This window comes from Pygocentrus nattereri, chromosome 13 (assembly GCF_015220715.1).
Source record: "Pygocentrus nattereri isolate fPygNat1 chromosome 13, fPygNat1.pri, whole genome shotgun sequence".
NCBI classification, from domain to species: domain Eukaryota; kingdom Metazoa; phylum Chordata; class Actinopteri; order Characiformes; family Serrasalmidae; genus Pygocentrus; species Pygocentrus nattereri.
The window spans coordinates 17,925,890-17,950,105 of NC_051223.1; the positions used below are offsets into that span (position 1 = coordinate 17,925,890).

A 24,216-nucleotide genomic window follows, 5' to 3' on the forward strand; every position below is an offset into this window, starting at 1 on the left:
TTAGAGCAGCTGTTAAGCCAAAGTTGGTGAGACCTTTGTATTCCTTTTACTGTTTTGGTTAACATAAAGCTACATTAAGAAAGACTCCAAGGAGCGGTAAGTAGAGTCATCCGTGGCCACCCCTTGGCTCCACCCGGATTATCTCTCTTTCAAGGTAGCTTTACTTTAACCGAAATGGTCAAAGAAAGAAGGGAGATGAAGTGAGATTGTCAGCCTGCCCCCTTTTCTCTCAAAATGAATAGCGCCCTTATGGACAAGTTCTAAAAGCTGTAATACATCCGTAATTTTATAAAATTGCTATAAAACAGCAGCCTGATCACACTCCAAACTTTTTTTGCCTCCTGCTTTCAGTTGACATCATACAGTAGCATCAGCGGCAACTTTAAAACACTCAAACCACATACCACATCTCGAAATAGTATATAAAAGTAGTGTGCCACCACCAGAAGCACATTCATTAGTGTAGTTATGTAAAGCATAGAAGTATGTGGTTTGGGATGCAGCCTCAGTAACGTTAGCTTAAATTTAACATGCAAGATTGTAAGGTACGTTGATCTATTTAAAAAAGAAATATAAAGCTTTGTCATAACAAACGTCCACATTATAGAAGCAATGTGGTCTAATATCAGGATGTCATAACTTGAGAATATAGGTTTATTAAACCAACAAAGCTTCATCACATTTTAATTTAGAGGTATACTGAAGCTTCACCTGGTGAGTTACCTGAATTCCTACTAAACACACTTACCACAACAGTTACACACACTTCATATATCCCAGTTTCTCATTTAAATATCCCTTCCACCTTAAAAGGTTCAGTTCAGTTATATTATAGCACCTGTGCAGGTGCAGCTAGCTAACTACTGCACAATTTAAGGTAGAATGTTACGTGGAGTGATGAGGCGGGCGCATATGCAGAGATAAGCGAGATTTATTAAGGGCAAATCCAGGGTCATAGTCAGAATGGTCCAGGTTCATATAGCCAACATGTAGAGATCACGGGACAGACATGACAGAACTTCAAACAAGACTCAAACACTGCAAACAACATAGACAGAGATTCAAGCAACAAAGACCAGCAAACACAAAGGGCAAACACAGGGCTTAAATACACAGGGAAAACGAGGGACAGGTAAAAACAATCGGGTGGAGTCATGAAACGAGGGGCAGGACTACGGATATCAAAACAAAGAAGCACATGGAAGATGAAAGGGTTAACTCTGCTCCAACTATGCTCTAAGCAGACTTTGCTCCAAGCATAGCTACTGTCCTTGGCAGTTTGCACAAACAACTTGCTCCTCTTATCGGGACAACATTCTGTCCAGAACCATTTGTTCTCTTTCGTAGGTAAGATTATCGTACACAGAGCAGAAGCCCCCCTCCTTTGGGCAGTTCCGGTGGTCCGTGAGTGTCAGCTTAGCATTTCATGACTGTTAGACAACTTATTTGGGTCCACCCTGTTTGCTTGTACGCAACAGGGCAGGACGTGTTTGTATAAAAGAAGGAGTGCCCTTCTTTCTTTGTGCAGAGGACTTAATAAACTCTTTGATTGATTACGAGAGTGGTTCTGTCTTTCTGCACCGAGCGCTCTTGCTGCAACTGAGACTTTCCACAGGACAGGTGATCCACTCTCTGGTTCCTCTTCATGAACGGACCAAAAACGGCCGGTCCTTTCAGAAGATCAAAACAAAGGGGCACATGGAGTAGTGGGAGGAGCCAATCGTGACATAGAACAGAAAATTTGAATAAGAAGATGGTGAAGAAGAAGCAAGAGCAGTGGCTATAGTCCATACTGGTTGAACGAAATTTCCTCCTAAATTTGATATCTTACATCGTATCGAAATCCGACCTGTGCTAGAAAATAAAACCTTAATAATGAAATGAAAAACAGAATATAAATATACAACCAGAAGAAAGCTATTAACCGCTGTTATTTGCCACCATAATAAATGGGTCTAACCTGGCCACCCCTTTGTGAAAGTTCTAGCTACACCCTTGGAGATAATGGCCTCACCTGACTCTTTCTATCCACAACGCCACACTGGTGTCAGAACTGGGATGGGCTCTGAAATAGAAGGGCTCCAGTGGGAACTCAAGGGGCTCTTTGGCAGGCAGCAAGAAAAATGATGATGTGGTGAAAGCAAAGCCAGCGGTGAGTAGGTAGGGATCTCCAGGGCTTGTCTGTGTGAAGCTGCAGTACTGGAATTCCTGTTGGTGGATCACACCTTATTGGCCTGATCATCCAGTTTAAAGAGCCTGAAGTCCAGGTGGTGAAGTTATTACAGGAGTAAAATTTCTCCATTCAGCAGCATGCTGGGCATGTACATGGTAATGATGATGCCCTGTCTCACTGCCTGTGTGTTGCTGAGGAGCACCGGTACTGTGTATATATTTAAGAGAAACCCAAAGCAATGGAAAGGAGCAGGAATGAACAGAGACACAGAGGCTCAAAGATCAAGTGGTAGGGCCCTTTTGTAGCATTTTGCTTATGTCTGAGCATGCTTGTGCACATAGAAAGGGGAATTTTTGTGATTTCTATTGTGAAAACCTGTAAAATGTGGATATTAAAAATTATATTTGAAAGCCTTTGCCTTTGGCCTTCCGCCCAATGTGTGTGTGAACCTTTGCATTTGTGTTAAAATGGTTTCAAATATTAAATTTTTTTGTTTTAAAAGATATGCCAAAAGCGTTTATTATTGTTATATTCAAGAAAACACACAAACACACACACACACACACACACACACACATATATATATATATATATATATATATATATATATATATATATATATAAACATAGAATAGGAAAAACTCTAAAAAACAAAAATCTAAAAAACAAAACATTTAAGATTACATGACTCATTTTTTATTGTTGTGATCAGATGAGGGTTTACGGAGTAATAATCAATGTCATTAAACAGTCCTTCTGCCCTGAGGCACATAATGTGTTCTGATTCATAATCATTTGTAATACATTGTGGTCATAGTTAGTCGTTAAATGGATTCTGATGTAAAAAACAGAGAATCAGAAGCGAGTCAACAGCAGAGAGGAATACAACATGAAAAGCATTAAAAATCAAATACATTAAAAAAAACCTGTAGTCTTTAAAAGCTTCAGGCATAAATCATAGAGTGTGGATTTAAATTAGGGCACTACAGGCTTTGCATTATCCCAGTTCGGTTTCAAAGTGCACTTGTAAGTCAGGCCAGCTCTTTTGGCACATTCAGTGTTTTGGCATTCTGTCTCTGTGAGTTGTTTTAGCCCGGGCAAGCAGTAACTGAGGCATCTCTCCAGATTTCTGAATGAACTCCCTGCCTCTAGAGAGAGAGAAAAACAAAAACTGGGTTAGACTTCATTTTAAAAGCATTTCTCATTGATGAATGAATACATTTAGCATCTGTTTCAACACTGTGTTGTTTAGTAAAAGTTTATTTACTCTGTTAACCCACAGAAGCTGCAGTTATCACTGATAATAGCGAAAACATATCATTTTATTAATTGCTCACAGCACACTGATCTACACTTTCACTTGCTCCCACATTTGTGTTTGTAAATAGAAAAGGAGACACAACTGCGCTTTGAATTTGATGAAAAGTTCATTAATTCACTTTGGAACTAATGGAAAAGTACCAACTCCAGGCTGTCAACATAGAATGTAAATCAAGTGTAAAAAATCATGCACTATTTCTTTCAATGCGTGATTATGCAATGGTATTCGAATGTGAAAACAAGAAAAGAGGTGAAAATCAGTTTATTTCAGTTATTGCTGTATTTCTTGGGAACAGTGTACATTAAGTGTTCATTAAGCTAACTCACATATGGTAGTTCACTCCTACCAGCCTGTGGCCATTCACCGCTAGGATCTGATCACCTGGTTTCAGTCTCTGGCTCAGAGCTGCCGGAGACCCTGGGATCACAGTCTTAATGTAAATCCCGCTCATTTGTAAAGGTGTCTCCTGTTAAACAAGGACAAAGGGAAAATTATTTCACAAACAATGGCACTGCACTCACTGACCTGTAATGTTTGAGTAGTTTAAGACAGACTACATGAGGGCAACTAATGCATAGGGCAAGTCTGTGCTTCAGCAGTCAGTTATTACCCTGCTACATGCTATTTACTCTGAATTCCAGATGCCATGGGGCAGTCGTACTGTTGTTAGCTTAGTGGTGGTTTAGAAGTGCACCTGCCTTTTTTAAACTAAGCCCAACACTTCCTTGAAGTGCAGCTTAGATGTTCTAGTATGACATACCGAAGCCTATATACCACCTATATATCTAATGTTTTGAGGACTTTGAGGCATGTTTTAATTGCAGTCTTATATGATTTCTAACAAGCGTTTTCAGGACTAAGTTCTGGAGCAAACCATGAACTACAGGGAAATTCACTCAAAAGAGGGTCTGAATATTCTGCAATAACTCTTGCTGTGACGAAACAATCTGAACCAAACAATGTGCAATGTGCTCCTCACTATATGGACCTTCGAACAAGCCGGGATGCCCCTGCGTCGGAGCGATAAGGTAGGCGTTAGATAGTTTTCACAATGTGTAACCTCCTTTTGCAACTTCCGGGTGCATACCCCTGTACTGCTTCACATATCTGGCAGAAAATGGAGATCCCTTCCAGCATCGCATGCAATGCAATCAATTACACACACATGAAGGTATGTAGCGTATTATTGTGGTTCAGATTGCTTCATCCTAGCAGGAGTTACAACAGAATATTCAGGGCCTCTTTCAAGTGAATCTCCCTGTATTTTTTTGAATACAGTATGCATTCAGTGACCACAATTCCACAAATCCTTTAATTCTCTTCTCACTCAGCCTTTAACAAAACTAGTTTTTCAGAATTTAACACAAAAATAAACAATTACAGTTTTTTCAATCACAAATATTATATCAGAAAACAAATAAAAGCCCAAATAATGAAAATGGTTATACAGACAAACTGCTGATTGTACGTATATAAATTGGCCAGTCACAGCTGATTCCCATCTGAGCTGAAGTCCTAGTCATGTACTGACCATCTATAAAAAGGGGTCATTTTTTGAGTTCTTTTCTTCACAACAGATGGTCCATTATGGGCCCAGCACATAATCAGCAAGTGCTTATTTATTTATATATAAACAAAATGAGGAGATTAGTTGTGATGTGGATGAGCAGATGTAGCAATTTTTTTCTTTGCTAGATAATGTAAAGTACATTTTTAGTTTCTATTACTTCATTTGTTCCTACACTATGAAGATATACCTTTCTGATTTGCCATGCTTATCTGATATAATGAGCTTGTTACCACATGAAATCAAGCTGTTGAAACCTGTGGAACTGAAACCTGTATTTTGTGGGATTTTGTTGTTTAATAAGTGATTGAAGGAATTTACTCACCCGACTGTAAGTTGTAGTGTCGGATAGAACAAACTTTCCTTTGTGTCATACTATAGTGTTTTGCGGTGTTTTGACCCTTTTGCCAAGAAAAGTGTTATTTTGTCCAGCACGCCTCTATTTAGTATCATATGTTAGCTGTTTTCAGAATATGACAGACCTACCATATTGCCAACGGTTGCTAGTGTTTCTGAGGTGACTGTGCCATGATAAAGTATTCCTGTTGTAAAAACACTGGTGTTCATGTTTTGCTGGAATTAATTTATTTTGAGATATTTCTGCAACGTTTTTATATCTGTAGAGCATTTATTATATAAAATGAACAGCTGTTTTTTTAGCTGTGTGTTTCCGCATCGAAAAAAGGAACTTGTAAATAAAGAAATGCTTCTTAGCAATTGTAAAAACTGAAAAAGACTACATTGCTTAATTAAATATACACTGAGGAATCAAACTCATTGCTCATTGTGGTTGTAGGACATGGGGCTCATCGCAACTGATTGTCAAGATGTAAAGTACTGCACATCTTGGCTAATCATTTATAAAATGCTATGGATATATCCTTGGCTACTTGGTTTTAGTTGATGTGTGTTAAATTCTGAGCAATGGAAATAAAAGACAACTGTGCACAGTTAGGCCCAGTGGCATGCATAGACTGTTGCTGTGTTAGATTAGGCCTGAAACAGGCTTTTATTGTGTACAGTGTAACTGAACTGCAGGAAAATGACTACAACTTTTTAATCTTTGTTTTGAAGAATCAGAATTTTTCATTTAAATAGTGGTGAAATTTCAGAATATTTGTGTGTAATTACAATTAGAGTTGAAATGACAATATATTGACTGACAAAATATCCGTTCTATAGTTTGGCTGACTTGGCTGACATAATTTGACAGCGCGTTTAGCGGCAGATCAGGTGGACTCCTTGTTTTGACAGAGCAATCAGGTTTAATTTAACATGCAGCTGTGTGGTAAACCCCTGTAGTCACTGGCTGACTCTGTGTTAAACTGAGACTAAACTGCTGCTAAGCTACTGATGACGTGGTTGCCCTTGTGCCCCAGTAGATGATGAAACTACTTTTAAAAGCTACTCACTCCTTAAACACTAGGGGGAGCCATTTACCCAACAAATGCATAACTGTGTAAAAATTTCCATGAACTAGTGCATGGCAGTCGTTTGGGTTAGTATGGAACTGGACACATCTATCTGGGATAAGGTCAAGGTCAGGTGATAATCAGGATATTGTCGAAAGCAACAAGACTACTTCTTGACAATGATGCTGTACTGATCCGATTTTTTATATTCGAAGATTGCAGGAAGTTCAGGGAAGGAGTGAGATGATCAGCTGTGATCTGATTTGAACATACAAAACTTTAATGAATATGATTCTTTTGTCCAAGTGGCATAGAATCCAAAAAGCCAAAAGTGATAACCATGAAGTTAAGTGCCCAGATTCTTCCAGTGGAAGAATTTATTGTCAAACTCACCATTCCATCAACCAGAGCCAGGCCCAGTCCATTGGGACCCCTCTGCAGCTCCACCACAAACACCTCATCGTCTCCTACTTCATGCTTTTCACACTCACCTACAAAATCGAACACCCCACATTCACCGTGAAACAAAAAAATGCGTAACACTGCAAATGATCAGCTTTTGCTTTCCACATTGTATACATGCACATGACTCTTCACTACAAACACCCACCTACTAGCTCTAGATAGATAGATAGATAGATAGATAGATAGATAGATAGATAGATAGATAGATAGATAGATAGATAGATAGATAGATAGATAGTGTTAGCCACCTTTAGCTCTTAATTAGTGGACAGTTTCTTCCAATATTATCTGGGCATTTTTGGAAGGTGGACTGTTCTCAACCTAGCAGTGACAATGACGTGTAAAAACACACCGCAGCTTGTTCCAGCACTACACACACTACCATGCCAGTGGCATTACTCTGCTGAGCTGAGAATTGTCCTCCACTAAGTAACATCTGGTCAGCATTAGTCCTCTGGTCATAAAGTAAACAATTAAGATGACGGCTGATAAATTGCGGATGACAGACGGGTTACACAGTCTTTGATTGTGCATTTATATACTGGAACTACATAGTAGGTGGAGCTCATCAAGTGGTCAGTGAGCATAAACTGGAAGATGAGTGTACTTAATAAACAGCACTGGCAGATCAAGTACAATCATGCTTGTATTTAACCTCTACAGGTATTACAGTACTACTCGTTTCTTGTGATACAAACAAAAGGGTTAAACTGGCCAGTCAGGAATTATTTTCTCTGTGGTATGTAGGTAGATACAGCAAGTGTCCATTTGGTTTCGACTTCAAGAGCTGGACTGCAGGCCTAATATGTTAGATTAACTATCAGCATAATTACAAAGTGACAGAGGAATCAACCAATCAAGTTTAGATTTTTTAAGTGGTGGGACGTAACTCACTGTGACTATGAACAAATCAGTGGGTTGTTAGAAATGGAAAACAGCAGCAGCAGCCCTATACATGACCTCCCTACTGAGTCACAGTGAAACGGTTACAAGATAAAAAATATGTCTTTAATAATTCTGTCATAATCTTCAAGTAAGACATGGAATGACCTTTAGAAAATTAAATCTAAAATCTAGTGTTTAATCTTAACAATAAATGTTCACTGCTGTTAGCTTAGTGCTAACAAGCCATTATAATCCCATATGGATGCTAGCAGAAATTAGCATTACAACAGAGGTGTTTTTTTCACAAATGTTTTGACTTTTATGCCTCAAATTGAAGGCCTAGCTCTAATAGTCATGTTTCACCACTACTACACTTTGTGGCAGATGGACGTATAACTGCAACTCCATAATTAACACAAACGCAATGTAATCGCATGCTTTTGCATGAAAGCCTGCTTCCATGATGTTGGAGAAAAAAAGTAAATTTTTGTTTCGGGTTCAGTTTAGGTTTAAATAATGACTTATTTTTAGAGCAACAAGCAGAAAGACAAAATTATTTTGACATAAACATTCAGAAATTAGAGAAAAGAAGTATTTTCACTTTGTTTCAAAACACATTCATTTTCAGCTGGAGGCATGAGCTGAACTTGAGTTCGGAATCCCTGTTTAATTTCACTGGGCACATCCTAGATGTTTGGGAACTGTATGATTTTGAACTGGTGGTGAGCATAACCTCTTAGCTACCTGTGGTACATTAAAGGCTGTGACATTTCTGCCACGATGAGTAGCTTTAGTGAAGTAGTGACTGCACAGCTAAAAGAATTTCAGTATGTGCCTTTTACTATTGTGTGGAAAAAAAGGTCAAATTATTATTTATTATTATTATTTATTATTATTATTTAGGCAAAATCTGCCCTTAAGACACTTTGACCGATGCTGTAAAATATAAGTTTATCTTATTTTCTTTCCTTCATCAAGGCAACAATAATGTGCAAAAAAATCTTAACGTTCTTGTCTCTGAGCTCAATAGGCATTATGGCAAAAGTGCCCATTTAATTTTATTACAGGTGCTAAAGGGCCTCTGTGCTTATATTGTAAATCTTGACATCATTTTTTAAGGCAAGGTCACATTAGTAAATCTGCCCTGTTACATTATGTTTCATGCAGCCTTCATGAATAAAGGTCACTTGCAGCATCCTTTCAGTGATATATGTTACCTTCTACTTGTTTTATTGTTTCATAGCACTCTGCAGTCTGGCAGTTTGAATCTGGATCCTGGCACTCTGTTTCTGACTCCACCAGATCCACACTCTGCGGTGTGTTTGGAGGGGTCAGCAAGCATGATGGGTCCAGTGCTAGGCGCTTATTACTGCCATTGTAGTTTGTCTGCTTGTTCTGTAGCTCTAGAGCCTTTAGTTTTTGCGTGAGAAGGGCTTCACAAGTGCCCAGAAGACGTGGTCTTGAAGAGCACGCTGGGACACTGTCCTTAGGCAGCACTACCTCTGTGTGCCCCAGCTCCAGATGAGCTTTTGGGAGAACTTCCATTTTGGTGCGTTTTGCCTCCAGTGGTACAGCAGATTCACACTACGGAATAAACAACAAGCAATGAAAGGTTGGGCTACACTACTACTAGTCGTCTTGCAACTGAATCTCCCTTAATTGACTCTTTAACCAATCATATTTTTTTCTGTCACAGTTCCATTTGAGTGTTTCTGTGGGTGATTTTTCTCCCTGATTTTACCTGAGAGGTCTGCTTGGTGTGTTCCCCTGGTTCTGGGTCTTTAAGCTTCTTGATAATGACCTGAAGACTGCTGAGCTCTTTTATAAGAGCTGTCTCTCCGATGAGCTTTTTTAAGTCCAGCAGGAAGCCATCGATGGGCAGGATGAGAGGAGGGTGGTCATCAAAACTCAGCAGAATATCAGCTAGGAGGGTAGAAAAAGGGGCATTGTGTGTTATACAACAGTCAAAACAGAGTTGTTCCATGCACCCACACACAGATGTCTGGACAACCAAACTGGACTGGTCTTCTGCTGTCACAGCTCAAAGTCAGTGGGTGCATCTACACTGAATAGGCCAACAGTGTCTTCCAGAACTAATATCACACTTGGTGGGCACCAAAGTATAGAAGCATTTCAGTGTCAAAATTAAAACGAAAGTGCAATAAGTAAAATGGCAATGTATTCATATGTTTACATTTCAATTTCCCACTCATATATGCAACATTGAGCTCAAAATAAAAATTCAAATACAATACACTTTATACTGTGATTTTAATTTGCCATTTGGTGCACTGGTATTGATTGACATGTCATTTACACAAAGTTTTAGATGCTTTATATTTAAAAGAAAAAGAAAATGTATTTCCAGAACTGCATATTCATGCTTAATGTGATTATGCAATAATTATATCAAAATGATCATTAAAATCTTTTATGCATTTTCACTTGCTAACAATGCAGTTAAATTGCACTTTCAAAGAGATCACCAGATCTTTCAAGAGATCAGAGGGCAAAATTCAGTTGTAAATGGGAAACAGCACCTCAGAATTGCATATTCTGCAAATGCCTTTGAGATTGCATTTTCATTTTCACGGTGTTCCCAATCATCCCATTAGGGCAGGGCCAACATTATGCTCAGTCCATAAAAGGCCTTATCTTAGAACACAGCCGCTCATCTTTCTTTAGAAGATGGAGCAAATCAGTGCACTATATAATTTTGTGATGAATACTTTGTCTTTTTACACGAACCACAAAGAGTCTTTAATGCAACATGTGGCAGATGTTTCTGTTTTAATCAGCTGGTCAAAATTATTGTCTGTTAGCCGACTGTAGGCTAAAGATGTGGCAGACAGAGATTTATCCAGCAATGAGAGCTGTTTTCTAACTTAAACAGTGAACATCAGATGTGGATATATTGCTGTGTTACTAGAAGTGTGCTTGTAAACTGATTTAACTTTAATTGTTAGTATTGTTAGTATTGTTAATACTGGTACACATAAATGTGTAAATCACACAACCACCTTGTCACAGTGGCTGCGTTGGCAACTATTGCTGTACTGTGTCAGTACTGCTATATTTCCACTGAAATCAGTTAGTCTGTAATGTTCTACTTTCTCTTTTGAAAATGTATATTTCAAAGGTTGCTGGTATGTGTGACACAGTGAGCTAATGTTAAGCCACTGGTAAAATCAGCAGATGGTGGCCTTGTTTGGAAATGTAGCATTAGTTAGCATTAACAATGCTTTCAGCCAGCTTAATTCTGCAGTCATATTGCGTTTTATCAGGTGAGCTGATGGCAGAGCAATATATTCACCTCTGATGCATCAACTGAAATCTCCACGTCTGGCTTCACTTTAAGCCACCGCTCTCAGTTTGTGAAATATGGCTAAAGCTTATTTTTCTAATTTCCTGTTCCACCTTAAACGGTGCTGCTGTAACTTTCGGATGTAACTGCTATAAGGTGGACAGGAAAGTCTGAAAAAGACGCTGGCGAGAAAAAAGCCAAGTTCAGCTTCAACCAGACTGTTACCTCGGAAAACTTGGCCACACGTTTGATTAAACACTCCCTCATGGGGTCATGTATGAAGACATTAAACATCACAAGTGGCTATATTTCTCTTCACCTCACCTGCTAACACAAGAGTAGCTATGAACTCAGCATTGCATATATGAGTGGGAAATTTAAATGCAAACATACAAATACATTGTTACATATTACATTTTAATTTTGACACTGATATGCTTCCAGACAAAAGGTCATGAAAATGTGTTTGTTATTTTAATGGCTTGATCTTGCACTGACAAAATGAGTGAAACCTAACCTTACAGTGAGATGAATAAAGGGAAAAATTAAGGTAAAAACTCATAACTGCTTAAACTTTAATTCCACTTCAATTCCCCTCTCTCATTACTACATTTTTCATGGCCTTTTTGCTCACTAATGGTGCCAGTACTTCTGGAAAGCACTGCTGGCCTATCTTGCCTCTTGCACCATACATTCATGCATTCAACATTAACAAAATATCAACACAGTTTTCTCTTTCAGTTTACTTACTTCTGGCAATAACTATGATGATGTAATACATTTTATTAATGTGGAAATGATGGAAATGTTTAGATCAAGTAAAATCAGTGCTTTTCTCCTTTCAGTGTAGATCTTTCTGTGTCATTATGAGCTCTAATTTGGCTGCTGCCCCTACTGCTGTTGAACTATAGCTTTGCTTATTGCTTACCAGTATGTAGGGCTGCACTGGCCTCATCGCTGGACGGTGTCCAGGTGGATGGAGTGGGCCGGCGTGGGCTGTACTCTCTGAGCATGTGGTGCAGCTGGGCCGGGCTTAGTGAAGCAAACTCCACCCGCAAAGAAGCCCAAGATGACTGTGGAGATACACAAAAAGTTCTTCTGAACTGTAACTGCATCAGCTGGTTATAATTTCCATTTAAATTGCAGATTGCAGTTTATTTCTTATGGTATTCCACAGTTTTTGCTTCAGATGGGTTAGAAAGGAAGCAGGTAGAATGAGTGTAGCTGTATAGATGTTATGTGGCTGTACAGAGGAAATCCATTTAACTCTTAAGGCATGAAATAGTTCAATGGATTTTATGAAGACTGTAGCAATGATTTAAATGTCCATTACATTATTGTGGATGAGCTGTGCTAGTGCTTTAAATCAAATACGCTACAGTGCTCCTTCCCAATTTAACCACTGATTACATACAAAGACTCAGCAGGCTGAATACACACCAAATTATGTATGGAATGCTGTTTTTTACTACTGAGTCACCAGATCACAACACCACAGTCCCAGTCCCAACTCATATGCTTGCACATGAAACTTTGGTGAGAAAAATGCTATTTTTGTGCTCTACAAAGATGCCAGGATTAGCACAATCTACAGCCTTTAGAATGAAGAAATGAACAGGATGAATAGTTACATTCACACTAGAACAAAGCCAGCATACTGTATAGCAGAAACCCCCAGCATCAAACATGTAGACAAGGCTTATCCTCCTTGTCGTCTTTATCTGCGGGAATGAATGAGACTTTGTGTTCATGAGTCTTAATCCTTTAATGATTAATGCTTCCTGTTAATTATTTCTGAAGACTGCACTAATTCCTGATGTCTGCTCAGATAATGCCAAAAGAAGGTTGATATAAACCTGCAATTGGATGTGAAAAATGGAGGTCTGAACTGAACACTGCAGCAGTCAAGCTCACATCCATTACAGTTCACATGACTTGTGATGCACTACTGTGAAAACTGCTTCAAGACATAAAGTTGGACCTTTTCATTTTTTATCATTTATTATTACCAGTGTCTTCATCTCACTACTTGTGCTGTAAATTCTTTACTCTTTTCGTAATTCTCACTAATCTAGTTATTTTTCTTTGCTGTACATACTATTCCATAATTATTTATATCGCTGCTCTTGGAAGAAAACCTTGGATCTCAATTTTTGTCATTTTTCATTTGACCTAATCTCAAAATTTACATTTGTGTATAATTTTCATGATGAATGGACCAAAAGAACACACCCAACATGACTTGGTTCCACTGGTTTACATTAAAAGTAAAGTAGTTTTTCCTTTTCTTGTAAAGTTACTATTTTGGAGATACAAGGTTTTCTTCTGACAACAGTGATGTAATGTAATAACCTTATTTACATAATGAATTTTATTTACGTTGTATCAACAGCAAGTAAGCGTCTGACTTACTTCTAGTTACTCTGGCATCAAACAATGATAAAACATAAAGAATGGCTTTTCCTTATAGATTGTCTACTGTGAAAGTTGGTTGACTATGAACAGCATTAGGGATAGTGTTAGGTTTAGGTTCTGGGTTGAAGTTAAGGTTTGGGTTAATTATTATTGGGTTAATAAAAATGATCAATCTAAATCTTGCAACTTCATTTGAAAAGAAGTCAAAATGATCTTTAAAAAAAATTCACAAATTGAAATTGAGGGGTTAGGGGTTGGGACAGAAACCTCCAAATAGAAAGTAACCTAAATTAGTTTGTATATATTTAGATTATCATTAATAATCTATCAATTAATCATAATCAAATGAATCATAATTATATCAATTAATACTTTGGTTTAAATTGATCATAATATAATCCTTGTAAATATCTAAGGTCTGAATACTCCACAGTTTGAATTCGGTATAATGGTCCAAACCCCATGCACGCCCTTGCAGAATCAATCATATTTACATATTGAGTTTTTCTGACCTGTAGCAGGTTTTCCCTGGGCGTGGCTAGCAGATTGACAGCTGAGGAGATTTTAAGCAGGTAGCTTTGTGCCAGCTCCCCCAGCCCGGTTGCATAAGCCCAGTCCATCAGTAGATCCAAATTAGCTCGGATCTGAACCCCACGCGACCAGTGGTAAAAGCTCCCTCCTGATCCTGCATACAAACATCACATTACGGAGTCCATTAACAAATGTTACAAGATCAGTTGAGTCTGTACGGCACAGTAAAGCAGACTTTTCATTCAGAACTATTACATTAATCTTTTACCTCTCTCCATAAGCAGGTTGAAGAGGAAGGCATTGATGAAGAAGAAGAGGTAGGTGAAGAGCTGCAAGGAGATTTCAGGGTGCATATGGAAGTCTTTGACTAGATGCAGCGTCCTTGTAAGGATGGCCAACACGCTGCCAACGTCATCAGGTATTTGCACCTGTCCGTTCTCTGAGAAAGGGTTACTGTCTAACAGGCCTGGCAGTACTGGGTACAGCAGCTGTGAGAAAAACACGACAAAACATAACAAAATTAATAACATTTGACGCTGCTACAAGAATGAATTCCAACATTTCTACTGGACAAAAGTATGTGGCATGGCTAAAAACAGTAGCATTGCCAGTGTGTAACAGGGACGAGAGGGGAATTCTCAGTGGGCCAGAAACATTTTGGGCTGGTAACTGTGGACTATCAACATATACAGTTTCACACAAACACAACACAGAAACTGTAGAGTAGATAAAGATTAAGCTTTCATATCCTGCGGCAGTGTGAATCGAGCTGTAGGACAGAATAGGCAGCATTATACAGAGTGCACTACTTTGGCATTGCTTATGAATGTAGCCATTTTCATATGTGGACCACATGAAGATACTGCAACAAAAAGTAAAAGAAAGAAAGAAAGAAAGAAAGAAAGAAAGAAAGAAAGAAAGAAAGAAAGAAAGAAAGAAAGAAAGAAAGAAATAGGTGATGAAATGGCTAGAGGCATTTATACCATGTAGCAAGATGCTTCAAATTTGAGAAGTGACCATTACAAAAAAATGTTTTCATTTACATGAAAGTAATGATCAACTTGATTACATCGCTCGGTTTCAGCATTCCGTTTACTTCAGTATTATGTGCACTTGCATCTTTTCCAATTGTATAAAACACTTCCAGTTATATTATTAACTCTGTGTCTTTGGCTTCCTTGCATTCATCTATGCAAGGTCCTCTATGTTGTATTTAAACATTAAATATGTCTAAATAGAGACATTTCCCCAGCAAGAGATAAAACGGCTGATGGTGAAGCGAGAAGTGGAGATAAACGTGATGAGGAAAAGTTTCACAGCCTGTTAAAATATTTTAACATAACTTTTGAATATCCTATGATTATTAAACAATAGATAAACACCAGATATCACAATATGTTGAATACTGAGTTTCTAGATAGATAGATAGATAGATACTTTATTGATCCCGAAGGAAATTTAGGAAATCTTCTAATCTTATTTTTTCATTTTGTCAGTTTAATGTTGTTACAGCAATGACAACAAAAGTGAGTTTCTCAAAGAAATCTGCGGTGTTTGGGACTGTAGTGTTTTGGCTAAGTGAGCGAGAAGCCAAGAGGCCATCTGAGAATGGCTGGTGTTAGAGCGGCCAAAATGAGTCGTGTTCTCTGGAGTGTGTAGCTCTTAGCTGTCATTAAGCTACTATCATGCTTAGTTTCTTGGGGGGTTCCAGGCTCTGATTTTTCCCCTTTTTCCATCAGTGCCAACTGAAGATGAGCTCCCACACCACCAATCAGCAAGCTCCTCTTGCATATAAATGGCAGCCATTAAGATATGGGATAGAAATCTGACTGGTTGTAATTCTGAAATACTGTTTTCATTTTTAAATACTGGCATGCCTTGACATACCTTGCCTCACTAACTACAAGGGGAATCGATTTTTCTTAGAACTGTTACTTTAAGAGGAAATGCTGTCACAGAAAGGACAAAAGACATCTAACCCTTATCAATAAGCAACAAGAGTGAGCCTGCAGAGCATGAGGAACTTCCTCTTTTTTCCAAGAGGATACAGCTTCTCTGGTGGTGTCTGATGACCGTCTGTGTGTTAGTCAAACCACTACAGGAATGTGTGTGATAAGCCTGCTCTGGACAGTGACCCTCACGAACATGTTGACCAGAGAAGCAGACACATGACAAAACAATGCGTATTTCTCTGTTTCAATGGTCATCTTTCCTTCCCTCTGTCCTCATCTTCTCTCCCATGTCCTGACACATGCCAAAAAAGTGGATGAATAGGAATCCTTTCATAAAACCCATCTGTTAGTCATTCATTTCAGCAAAAAACTTAAATAAAAGGCATTTATCGCAAATAACAACAAGACCGTGATATGTATGACATGACTTCAAGTGTTTCATCAGTTTTAGAAGCAAGCGAGTGCTGAATATTTAAAAATATGTTTAATGTAATAATTAGTAACACTATTTTATTATTTGGATAATCCACTTCAGATTTGTTGTAGAAACTTTATTTACTTTCAAGTTACCTTCAACAAAATATCTACTAAATTAACCATAATTTTCTTTAACTCTAAACCTGGCTCTAATCCTAACACTAACTTTAACCTCTACCCAAAACCTAAACCCAGCCCTCACCCTGGTCCAAATCCTAACCCCAACTTTAACTCTAAATGAACAATTTAAACATCTGTAGATAATCTATCGGGAGGTATAGTCGACCATCCAAATGAAGTGAGACCTAATATTTTGCCAACAGTAGTTCTAGAAACACTGGGCCTTGTTCACCAACCACTCTTAATAAATTTCTTCTTAAAATCCACTTACACAGTTCTGTTTTCTTATCTGGGCTTTGTTCTTAGGTAAGAACAGAATCTACACACATTTAACAGCACATGAACACGTCATGAATCTGACATAGACTTTTTTTTGGGACCTTTCTCAAGAACACATTTAGGCAAAAATTTAGGAAGTAATGGTGAATGAGGCCCATTAATGTCACTTAACAACTGTCCTCAGCGGAATGATAGAGGTCTGGTAAAAGAAAAAAAAAGGTGCTATTATCTGTTTTTTACAGATCAAATAGTTTTCAGCCAATCAGACAGTGTGGTCAGAACTAACTGTAGTGTAAATGCACAGACATGCTAACACCCGTAAAATGCCATATCATGCTAATCGTTTAAGACGAGTGTGCATGTGGTCAGAGGTCATGTAGTGGAGGTAAATCCCTGAACTGGAGCAATGTAAGGCCTCATGGCGGCTGACCAGCAGAAGCGGGTCAGAGAGGAGCCTTGTGTGAGTGAGAGATCATCTCTGCTGGCCTTTGCGCTGCCCCCACTTTCTGCAGCTCAACGCTCCTTTATGTTCCGTGCCAGGGCCCGACAACGCTGCCTTTGTTCGGCCTGTCGACAGCTGTGGCGAGTCCACTTTTGGCAGCCGCAAGCCAGCCCATCATATGTACAGTATACATTCTCAAAAAGCAGCTTTGCTCGTGCATGAACGCATTCCTGGCAACCGCTGGCTGCTTTGGCAGTTAGCCTTACAAATATCATGCATATCCTTCCCTCTCAAAGCACAAAATGGAGAAAGGAGAAGTAGAAGGGTGAAAACTCAACACATTCTCCCCACTTAAAAGTGTGTGCCAAGAATGCAAACAATAAAGCTGCTTTTGCTGGTTATGCATCTACTATATCAGACTCCAGTATTTACACTGTGTGTCAAAAGCTTGGAGACTGTCGGCCTAGTTTGAGAAATCAGTTTGGCAATTTTTTAAAGTAGTACATTTAAATACATATTTGTCCCTGTAAGTCTGTCATCAGATTACGTAGAACCCTTTTGGCTCTCTGATGTGAAATATGTGACTGTGTTGAGCTGCTACTAAGCAATGAGGGGTGAAAAGAGGTGTGGTGAGATAAAACAGACAGCTTTCATGATAACAAACATTGAGCAAGCTGCTACAATAAAAAAGCTTTTAAATACAGTGCAATCTGTAAAGTATTTATTGTTTTAGTTTGGTAAACAGGCTGTGTAAAGTGTAAAAATGCTGTTAGAAATGTTGACTTGTGAGCTTGCTTTCAGTTTTGTATATCATTTCCATCAAACAATACAAAAATGCCAGCGCAAAAAGGAGGAATCGTCAAAAACAGGTGGAAACATTTTATAATAAAGATACTTTCTTTGTCGATTTAAAGAAACACTTTATTAAACAGAAGCCTGTTTAGGTTTCTGCTGATTTTCTAAAGGAACAAATAAAGTTGCAATGAAGTACTGCAAAGAGAATAATGTATTTCACACACATATCCTTTTCTTGTGATGCCAGCACTCATCAACACTTAACCTTTGAGTTGCTGAATATCAAGTATGTAGTGTGTAAGTATGTAGGTATAACTACCAAGAAGGACACCTTGAATAACATGAATCTTCGTGCTGCAAAACAGATGCAAAATATTAAAAGTAGTTTCATGTTAAAACCTTTGTGGGCATTTTTTCCTACATAAGTTATAGTGAAGTACAAACATTACTCTGAAAAACTGAGTAGAAGGCAAAGTGCCCCCAAAATTTCACAGGCAGCTTAGATATTTATGTATAGCAGTTTTTTATCCACAGTATTTATGATGAGCTCAGAAGCGCCAAATTAGTGCGAGTTTGCCTCTGGGAATCACGAACCCACAAACACACCATGCTTTTATTTTTCTAAGCCTACTAACAGCTGCTTCCTTTTCTGCTGGATAGAATGGCATAACAGGCCCTGAAAACAAGAAAGACAGCTCCAAATGTGTTATTCTAGCTGTAAAATTCTGCTGGCTTTCCCAGCAACCATGTTTGCATTTAGTTAAACTTTCCTATTAAAAATATTGACTGTAGCTCTTGTGTGACTGACACTGTATGCAATTTGTGGTATTTTATACATTATAGTGGAAATAAGGAGTGCAATATGGGAAAATCATTGGGACTGATATAAATAGGAAAATGGGGAGAAAATGCTCCCCTTAAGAATATGTGCTTTTACTGTAAAGCTAAACCATATCTGTGCATGAGTTTAGCATTTACAGGATGATGATGATGCATAAACCTATGCGTACTTACAGGAAATAAACTAGAACAGCAGACAGCTTTATTTTATTTATTAGATTTTTTGCACTAAAGAGAAAATGCTAAAGCCCCACTGGTTATTGTGCGGGAGCCTATATTACATTGAAAATTATATAAAAACAGCATATCAAATGTTAAAAGTTTTTGAAAAATATATGCCCATTTTGAATTTGATGCTGACAACGTGTCCCAAAAAAGTTGGGATGGGGGCATGTTTACCCCTGTGTTTCATTACCTCTTGTTTAACAGCACTCTGTAAGGGTTTGGGAACTGAGGAGACGCTGCTGTAGTTCTGAAAATGAATTTGAGCTGCTCGTCAGCTCAGGGTCTCCTTTGTCATATTTTTCATTTCATAAATGAGCACTGAATTAAGTATTGATTGTAATGTATTATACTGCACTTATGTGTTGTATTGCACTGTTCTGCGTTCAACTCTGTTCCTTTCTCTCTCGGTATCTACAGTGACTTTTTGTTTCTAGCAGTATCTGAGCTCAGGACTGGCTTTCTCTCCAACCTATTTGTAACTAGCAAAGATACTTTCTCTACATAGACAAAGCACTTCTTGTAAGTCGCTCTGGATAAGAGTGTCTGCTAAATGTAGTAAATGTAAATGTAAATCATAATACAGCAAATGTTTTCAGTGTTGACAGGTCTGGACTGAAGGCAGGTCAGTTTAGCACCAGGTCTCTTTTACTACAGAGCTATGCTGTTGTAATACATGCAGTATGTGGTTTGACATTGTCTTGCTGAGATAATCAAGGCCTTTACTGACACTTAAGGACTGGTGAGGCAGGTCAAGAATTTGTGAGCGTAATAATCAGGGGGCTCAATAAAGAAAGAAGAGCATAGCCCAATATACAACAGGTACACGAAGTCATTGTGCATTTTGACACAAGACACCCTCATGGTATTCAAAGCTGAGATAAATTCAGAAACAGAGTTAATTGGCCGAACATAATCATTTTTTGTTTACTTCATGCATGTGGACCATTGCTAAAAATACTGCCAAGTTCATAATTCAGTGGTTTGCATTTTCTCCAGCAACCACATTTGCCACATCCGTTCTACTGAGCCTGATGACAGCTACGTTCTAATCACAAACCTGTCAAACACTTGAATGCCATTTTCCCCAGGCAAAGCATGTTCACATTCTGGGCCTTAAAATCCCTCAAATCAACCTACGCCCATGGAAATCGTTTCTTCCCATGACAAACGGTCTCTCCAACTGAAGACGAATTGAAATTTCCCAGAGAACAGACGCCTCAAGGAACTTCACAGAAACGGAACATGGATCAGACCCAAATCCAGGCTCTATGAAATTATGTCTGAACGATTTGGAGACAGGGGAGGGTGGGGTCGGAGAAAGAAATCTGGGTCTACTCCTGTGAGCAAAGAACACACAGACATTCACCAGAAAACATTGCCTCTTACCCCAGAAACTCTACTTTTATGCCCACTGTTTCTTGTGGTTTGAAGAACCAACAATGATTTATTCAGCCTCTATATTTCATAATGGCACCAAAAGGCCGGAGCTAAAGCACTTTCCTTCAGACTGCGGTTTTCTGAGCCATTCTTTTGGGGAGTTAAACTTGTGGGCTAGGCCACTGTCAGACCAGATTCCTCACATTGTTTTAGCCAGCATGGCTGTCAGAGGAGCTATAAGAGACGGCAACCGTCTTCAACAGGAGACAGAAAGATTGTGTGAGGTGAACATTAAGCAAAGGTTTTGGCATGTACCACACCTCAAGGTTGAATGGAGGTTAGAAGGTTGGAAACTCTACTGGACAAAGAATAGTTGAAATGAAGTTCCTGAAACAGATATTAAAAAATGAAGCCTTTCCGCTCTGTGTAGGACACGGCTCTACAAAATTCATTCATTTTGTATCCCTACAACTAAATGGAGTTATTACCCAAGGGCCAGAGACTTGGTCACAGGAGAAATCCTTTTAAAATGCAATGCAAATCACTTAGTAAAGGGCAGTTATCATTAAAAAACACTTGCTTCACCTCTGTGCTGAGGGGAAGGGAAGCTGCGATAAGCACTGACTATGACTCAATGGAATAACCTCAATCAAACTGAGCAATGCAGTCAGTACTTCCACTTAACAATGGCCACAGAAATGCCCAGTGATTCAAGCCATGAGAACTCTCAATGCATGAACACGTCTGACCTCTTTCCACATCAGGAAATAAATCCATGGTGCCTTCCTTCCCTTCATAAAGCTACTAGTGCCTAAAAAGCACTGCAAAGCAGATTTCTGATGGCTAATTCTTTAAGGTTTAGAATTAAAGCTATTACAGTCATTTTGCTATATTATTTAAATATAATTACATAATTGCACAATTAATTACACAGTGAGCTGCATAATGACTTACTGTGACACATGTATGGAGACAAGCAAGATTTACTATGGGCAAATCCAAAAATAAATCAGGGTCAAAATAGTCCAGGTTCAAATGGCCCATACAGAGGGCAGGAGGGACAGACATGACAAAATGAACACAGAACTCCAAACAGACCAGAAATAAACAAAACTCTTTAAACAATACATACACTTCGAACAGTACATCCAACAAACCGCACAAACAAACAGTACAAAGACCAGCGAAAACAAAGGGCAAACACAGGGCTTATAAAACACAGGGATAACGAGGGACAGGCGGAAAAAACAGGTGGCGACAATCAGGGGCGGAGTCACAAAACAAGGGGCCAGACTAGGAAACCAAAACAAAGAGCACATGGACTAGACCCAAACAAACACACATGGACTGGACTGGGAGGGGCCAATCATGACACATTTACCTCTGATTAACATTCTGTACTGACAGTCATGGAAAAACATGGAAATCGTTTCGACACAAAAAATTCATTTTGCATTTATTATAGTCAGTATCTATTTCATCACACTACTCATATATTGCTTTGCTGTACATGCCGTTTGCATTACATAATTATTTACCTGTAAAAACATATGTAATTTATCTGTAATACCATCTGCAATAACGCACAGTTAGTTACAGGTGGCAAAAATGTAAAGTGATCTTGACATCAAACTGGACCTTTTTCCATTGTTGGTTCATGTATCTGCTCATATTAAGTCTGATTCACGACATCATATCCTTTAAAAAGACAAAACTCTCATTGTCCTGTAATCTTTGATGGAAGTGTAGTGACTTTTCCCTGCACCACCAAACATGGAGAAATAATATTAACCAAGAACATCCTGTCTCACCCCACCCCTACTCCCCCCTACTCAACCCTCCTCCCTACCTATCACCAACGTGGAACACTCAGCTAGTTCAGACACACTCCTTATGATATGCAAGGGCAATGCATTGTGATCATGAGTGGATCAATGCATTCAAGAGGACCCCCAGAGACACAAGTCTGTGTTTTGCAACGAAACACGAAAAAAGAGTCAATCTACCAAAAGTAGACTAAATATTCTAATTTCCATTCAAATATGTCAGTCACATCCTTGATGATTTGACCTTTTGGTTTGTATGAATAACACTCGCAGCTTCTCAATGTCTAAGACTTCTGGGCCCCATTGTATTTGGCATGGGGGACCTAGGAGGGTTAGAAAGTGGAAAAAAAAACGGTTTGTATGATATGAATAACATCAGTTATCAGAATTCTGACTGATCTCTCTGTGTAGTGGCCACCTGGTCACACTCGTGGTAATGGCATTTCTAAATGGTTAGCACTTTGCACTACATAAACACTCTGTATTTACTAGACATACAATGTGACTGCTGTGTACCTGCTGCTCACTGAGTTGATCTTAAGTCTTACTGATAATGTCTCATTCATTGCAGCCACTACGATTCAAAACAAGCTCACATGGCTCACTGTGGTAACGTTAACCCAGGATTATTATTCTTACTCAACTTTCATCCCCACAAAAAACAACAGGCTCTATGTGAGGAAATAAGCAACCATTTTCAGTAGTCTTAAGTTAGCATCGCTGTTTCGTTTTTTTAACCTTCATCCAAAAGCAGAAAGAGAGCAGCACCACTGACCTTCGTAAGGTAATACACACACTGCTGGAAGGTGAACATAATGACCTCCTCCAGGACAGTCATGGCCTCCTCGCTGGCTGGCCGTACAGTGGACATTCGCAACTCCAGCACGGCTTGCAAACAAACACCCATGATGAGCATATGAGCAGAGACGTTATGATGGGATGGGATAAATACAATAAAGAACATGGTAAACCAAGTTTTCAGTATTTAGCGCAATTTACTGTAAGTAAAGTAATTACCCATGCAGTCTTCTTCCTCTTCCTCTTCCTCTCGTGAGATGCCATGCAGTAAGCGAGGCACTTCTTGATGAATGAAATGGAGCAGCTCGATGGAGTTTGCCATCCACAGAACAAGCGGCTGCAGACTTCCGAGAAGCTTCTCAGTGTTAACCACTTCCACACGCTCCACCTCACCACCACTGTCCAGGTGTAGAGATAAAAAGCATCGCTGTCGTATTAAAGATTCTATTTTTATGCATTTTTTTTGTTTAGTTATTCATTTTTTTTCACTAATTAAAAATGCCTTTTACATTGTGTGAACATTTCATAACACATGTTCCTTTTAGGAGGTAAATATGACATAAAAGAATAAAACCAGGCTACAATAATGTACATTAAACTTAAGGAAACTTCTTCCTTCTCCTATAAAGTTTCCATTGGACAAGGAGGACAACACAAACCGATAACTATAAACGGAAATAGACAGGAAGGAGATAACTATAGATATTAGTGTTGCACCAATACCATTTTTGTTGCAACCAATCTGATATCAGGCATGGCTAACTTAAAGACTGACCGATACCAAAAACCAGCCTTTGAAATATTACACTACATTAGGGCTGCAACAAATATGTGACAATATTCTATTAGACAATAAAAATATTTTAAAATATTTTGTTTACTACTTTCATGAATCCACACAGTTCACACAGTTGCCAGCTCACACCAGACTCAATGGAGATTGTGAATTGGGACAAATTGCAAGACCCAACTTGCAATGCAATGGAACAGTGTGTTGGCACAGTACAAATAA

General features: G+C 38.7%; 1 protein-coding gene across 4 annotated transcripts in view; it reads right to left on the reverse strand.

Annotated features, from left to right (window-relative positions):
* Positions 1-2,846: 2,846 nt before the first annotated feature.
* The window catches only part of si:ch211-176g6.2 (ras-associating and dilute domain-containing protein), a 45,314-nt gene continuing 23,944 nt past the window's right edge, over positions 2,847-24,216 (reverse strand). Inside the window, exons 7-16 of one of the 4 annotated variants that reach the window (XM_037544459.1) lie at positions 23,424-23,602; positions 23,182-23,294; positions 14,342-14,561; positions 14,055-14,227; positions 12,056-12,200; positions 9,565-9,746; positions 9,041-9,407; positions 6,867-6,964; positions 3,876-3,960; positions 2,847-3,321 (exon numbers count right to left, since the gene is read on the reverse strand). In XM_037544459.1, the coding sequence (XP_037400356.1) occupies positions 3,149-3,321; positions 3,876-3,960; positions 6,867-6,964; positions 9,041-9,407; positions 9,565-9,746; positions 12,056-12,200; positions 14,055-14,227; positions 14,342-14,561; positions 23,182-23,294; positions 23,424-23,602 (1,735 nt within the window). In that variant the 3' untranslated portion in view covers positions 2,847-3,148. Of the gene's footprint in view, positions 3,322-3,820; positions 3,961-6,866; positions 6,965-9,040; positions 9,408-9,564; positions 9,747-12,055; positions 12,201-14,054; positions 14,228-14,341; positions 14,562-23,181; positions 23,295-23,423; positions 23,603-24,216 lie in introns of those variants that run through there. The other 3 variants (XM_017723670.2, XR_005131363.1, XR_005131364.1) reach the window with 3 other exon arrangements.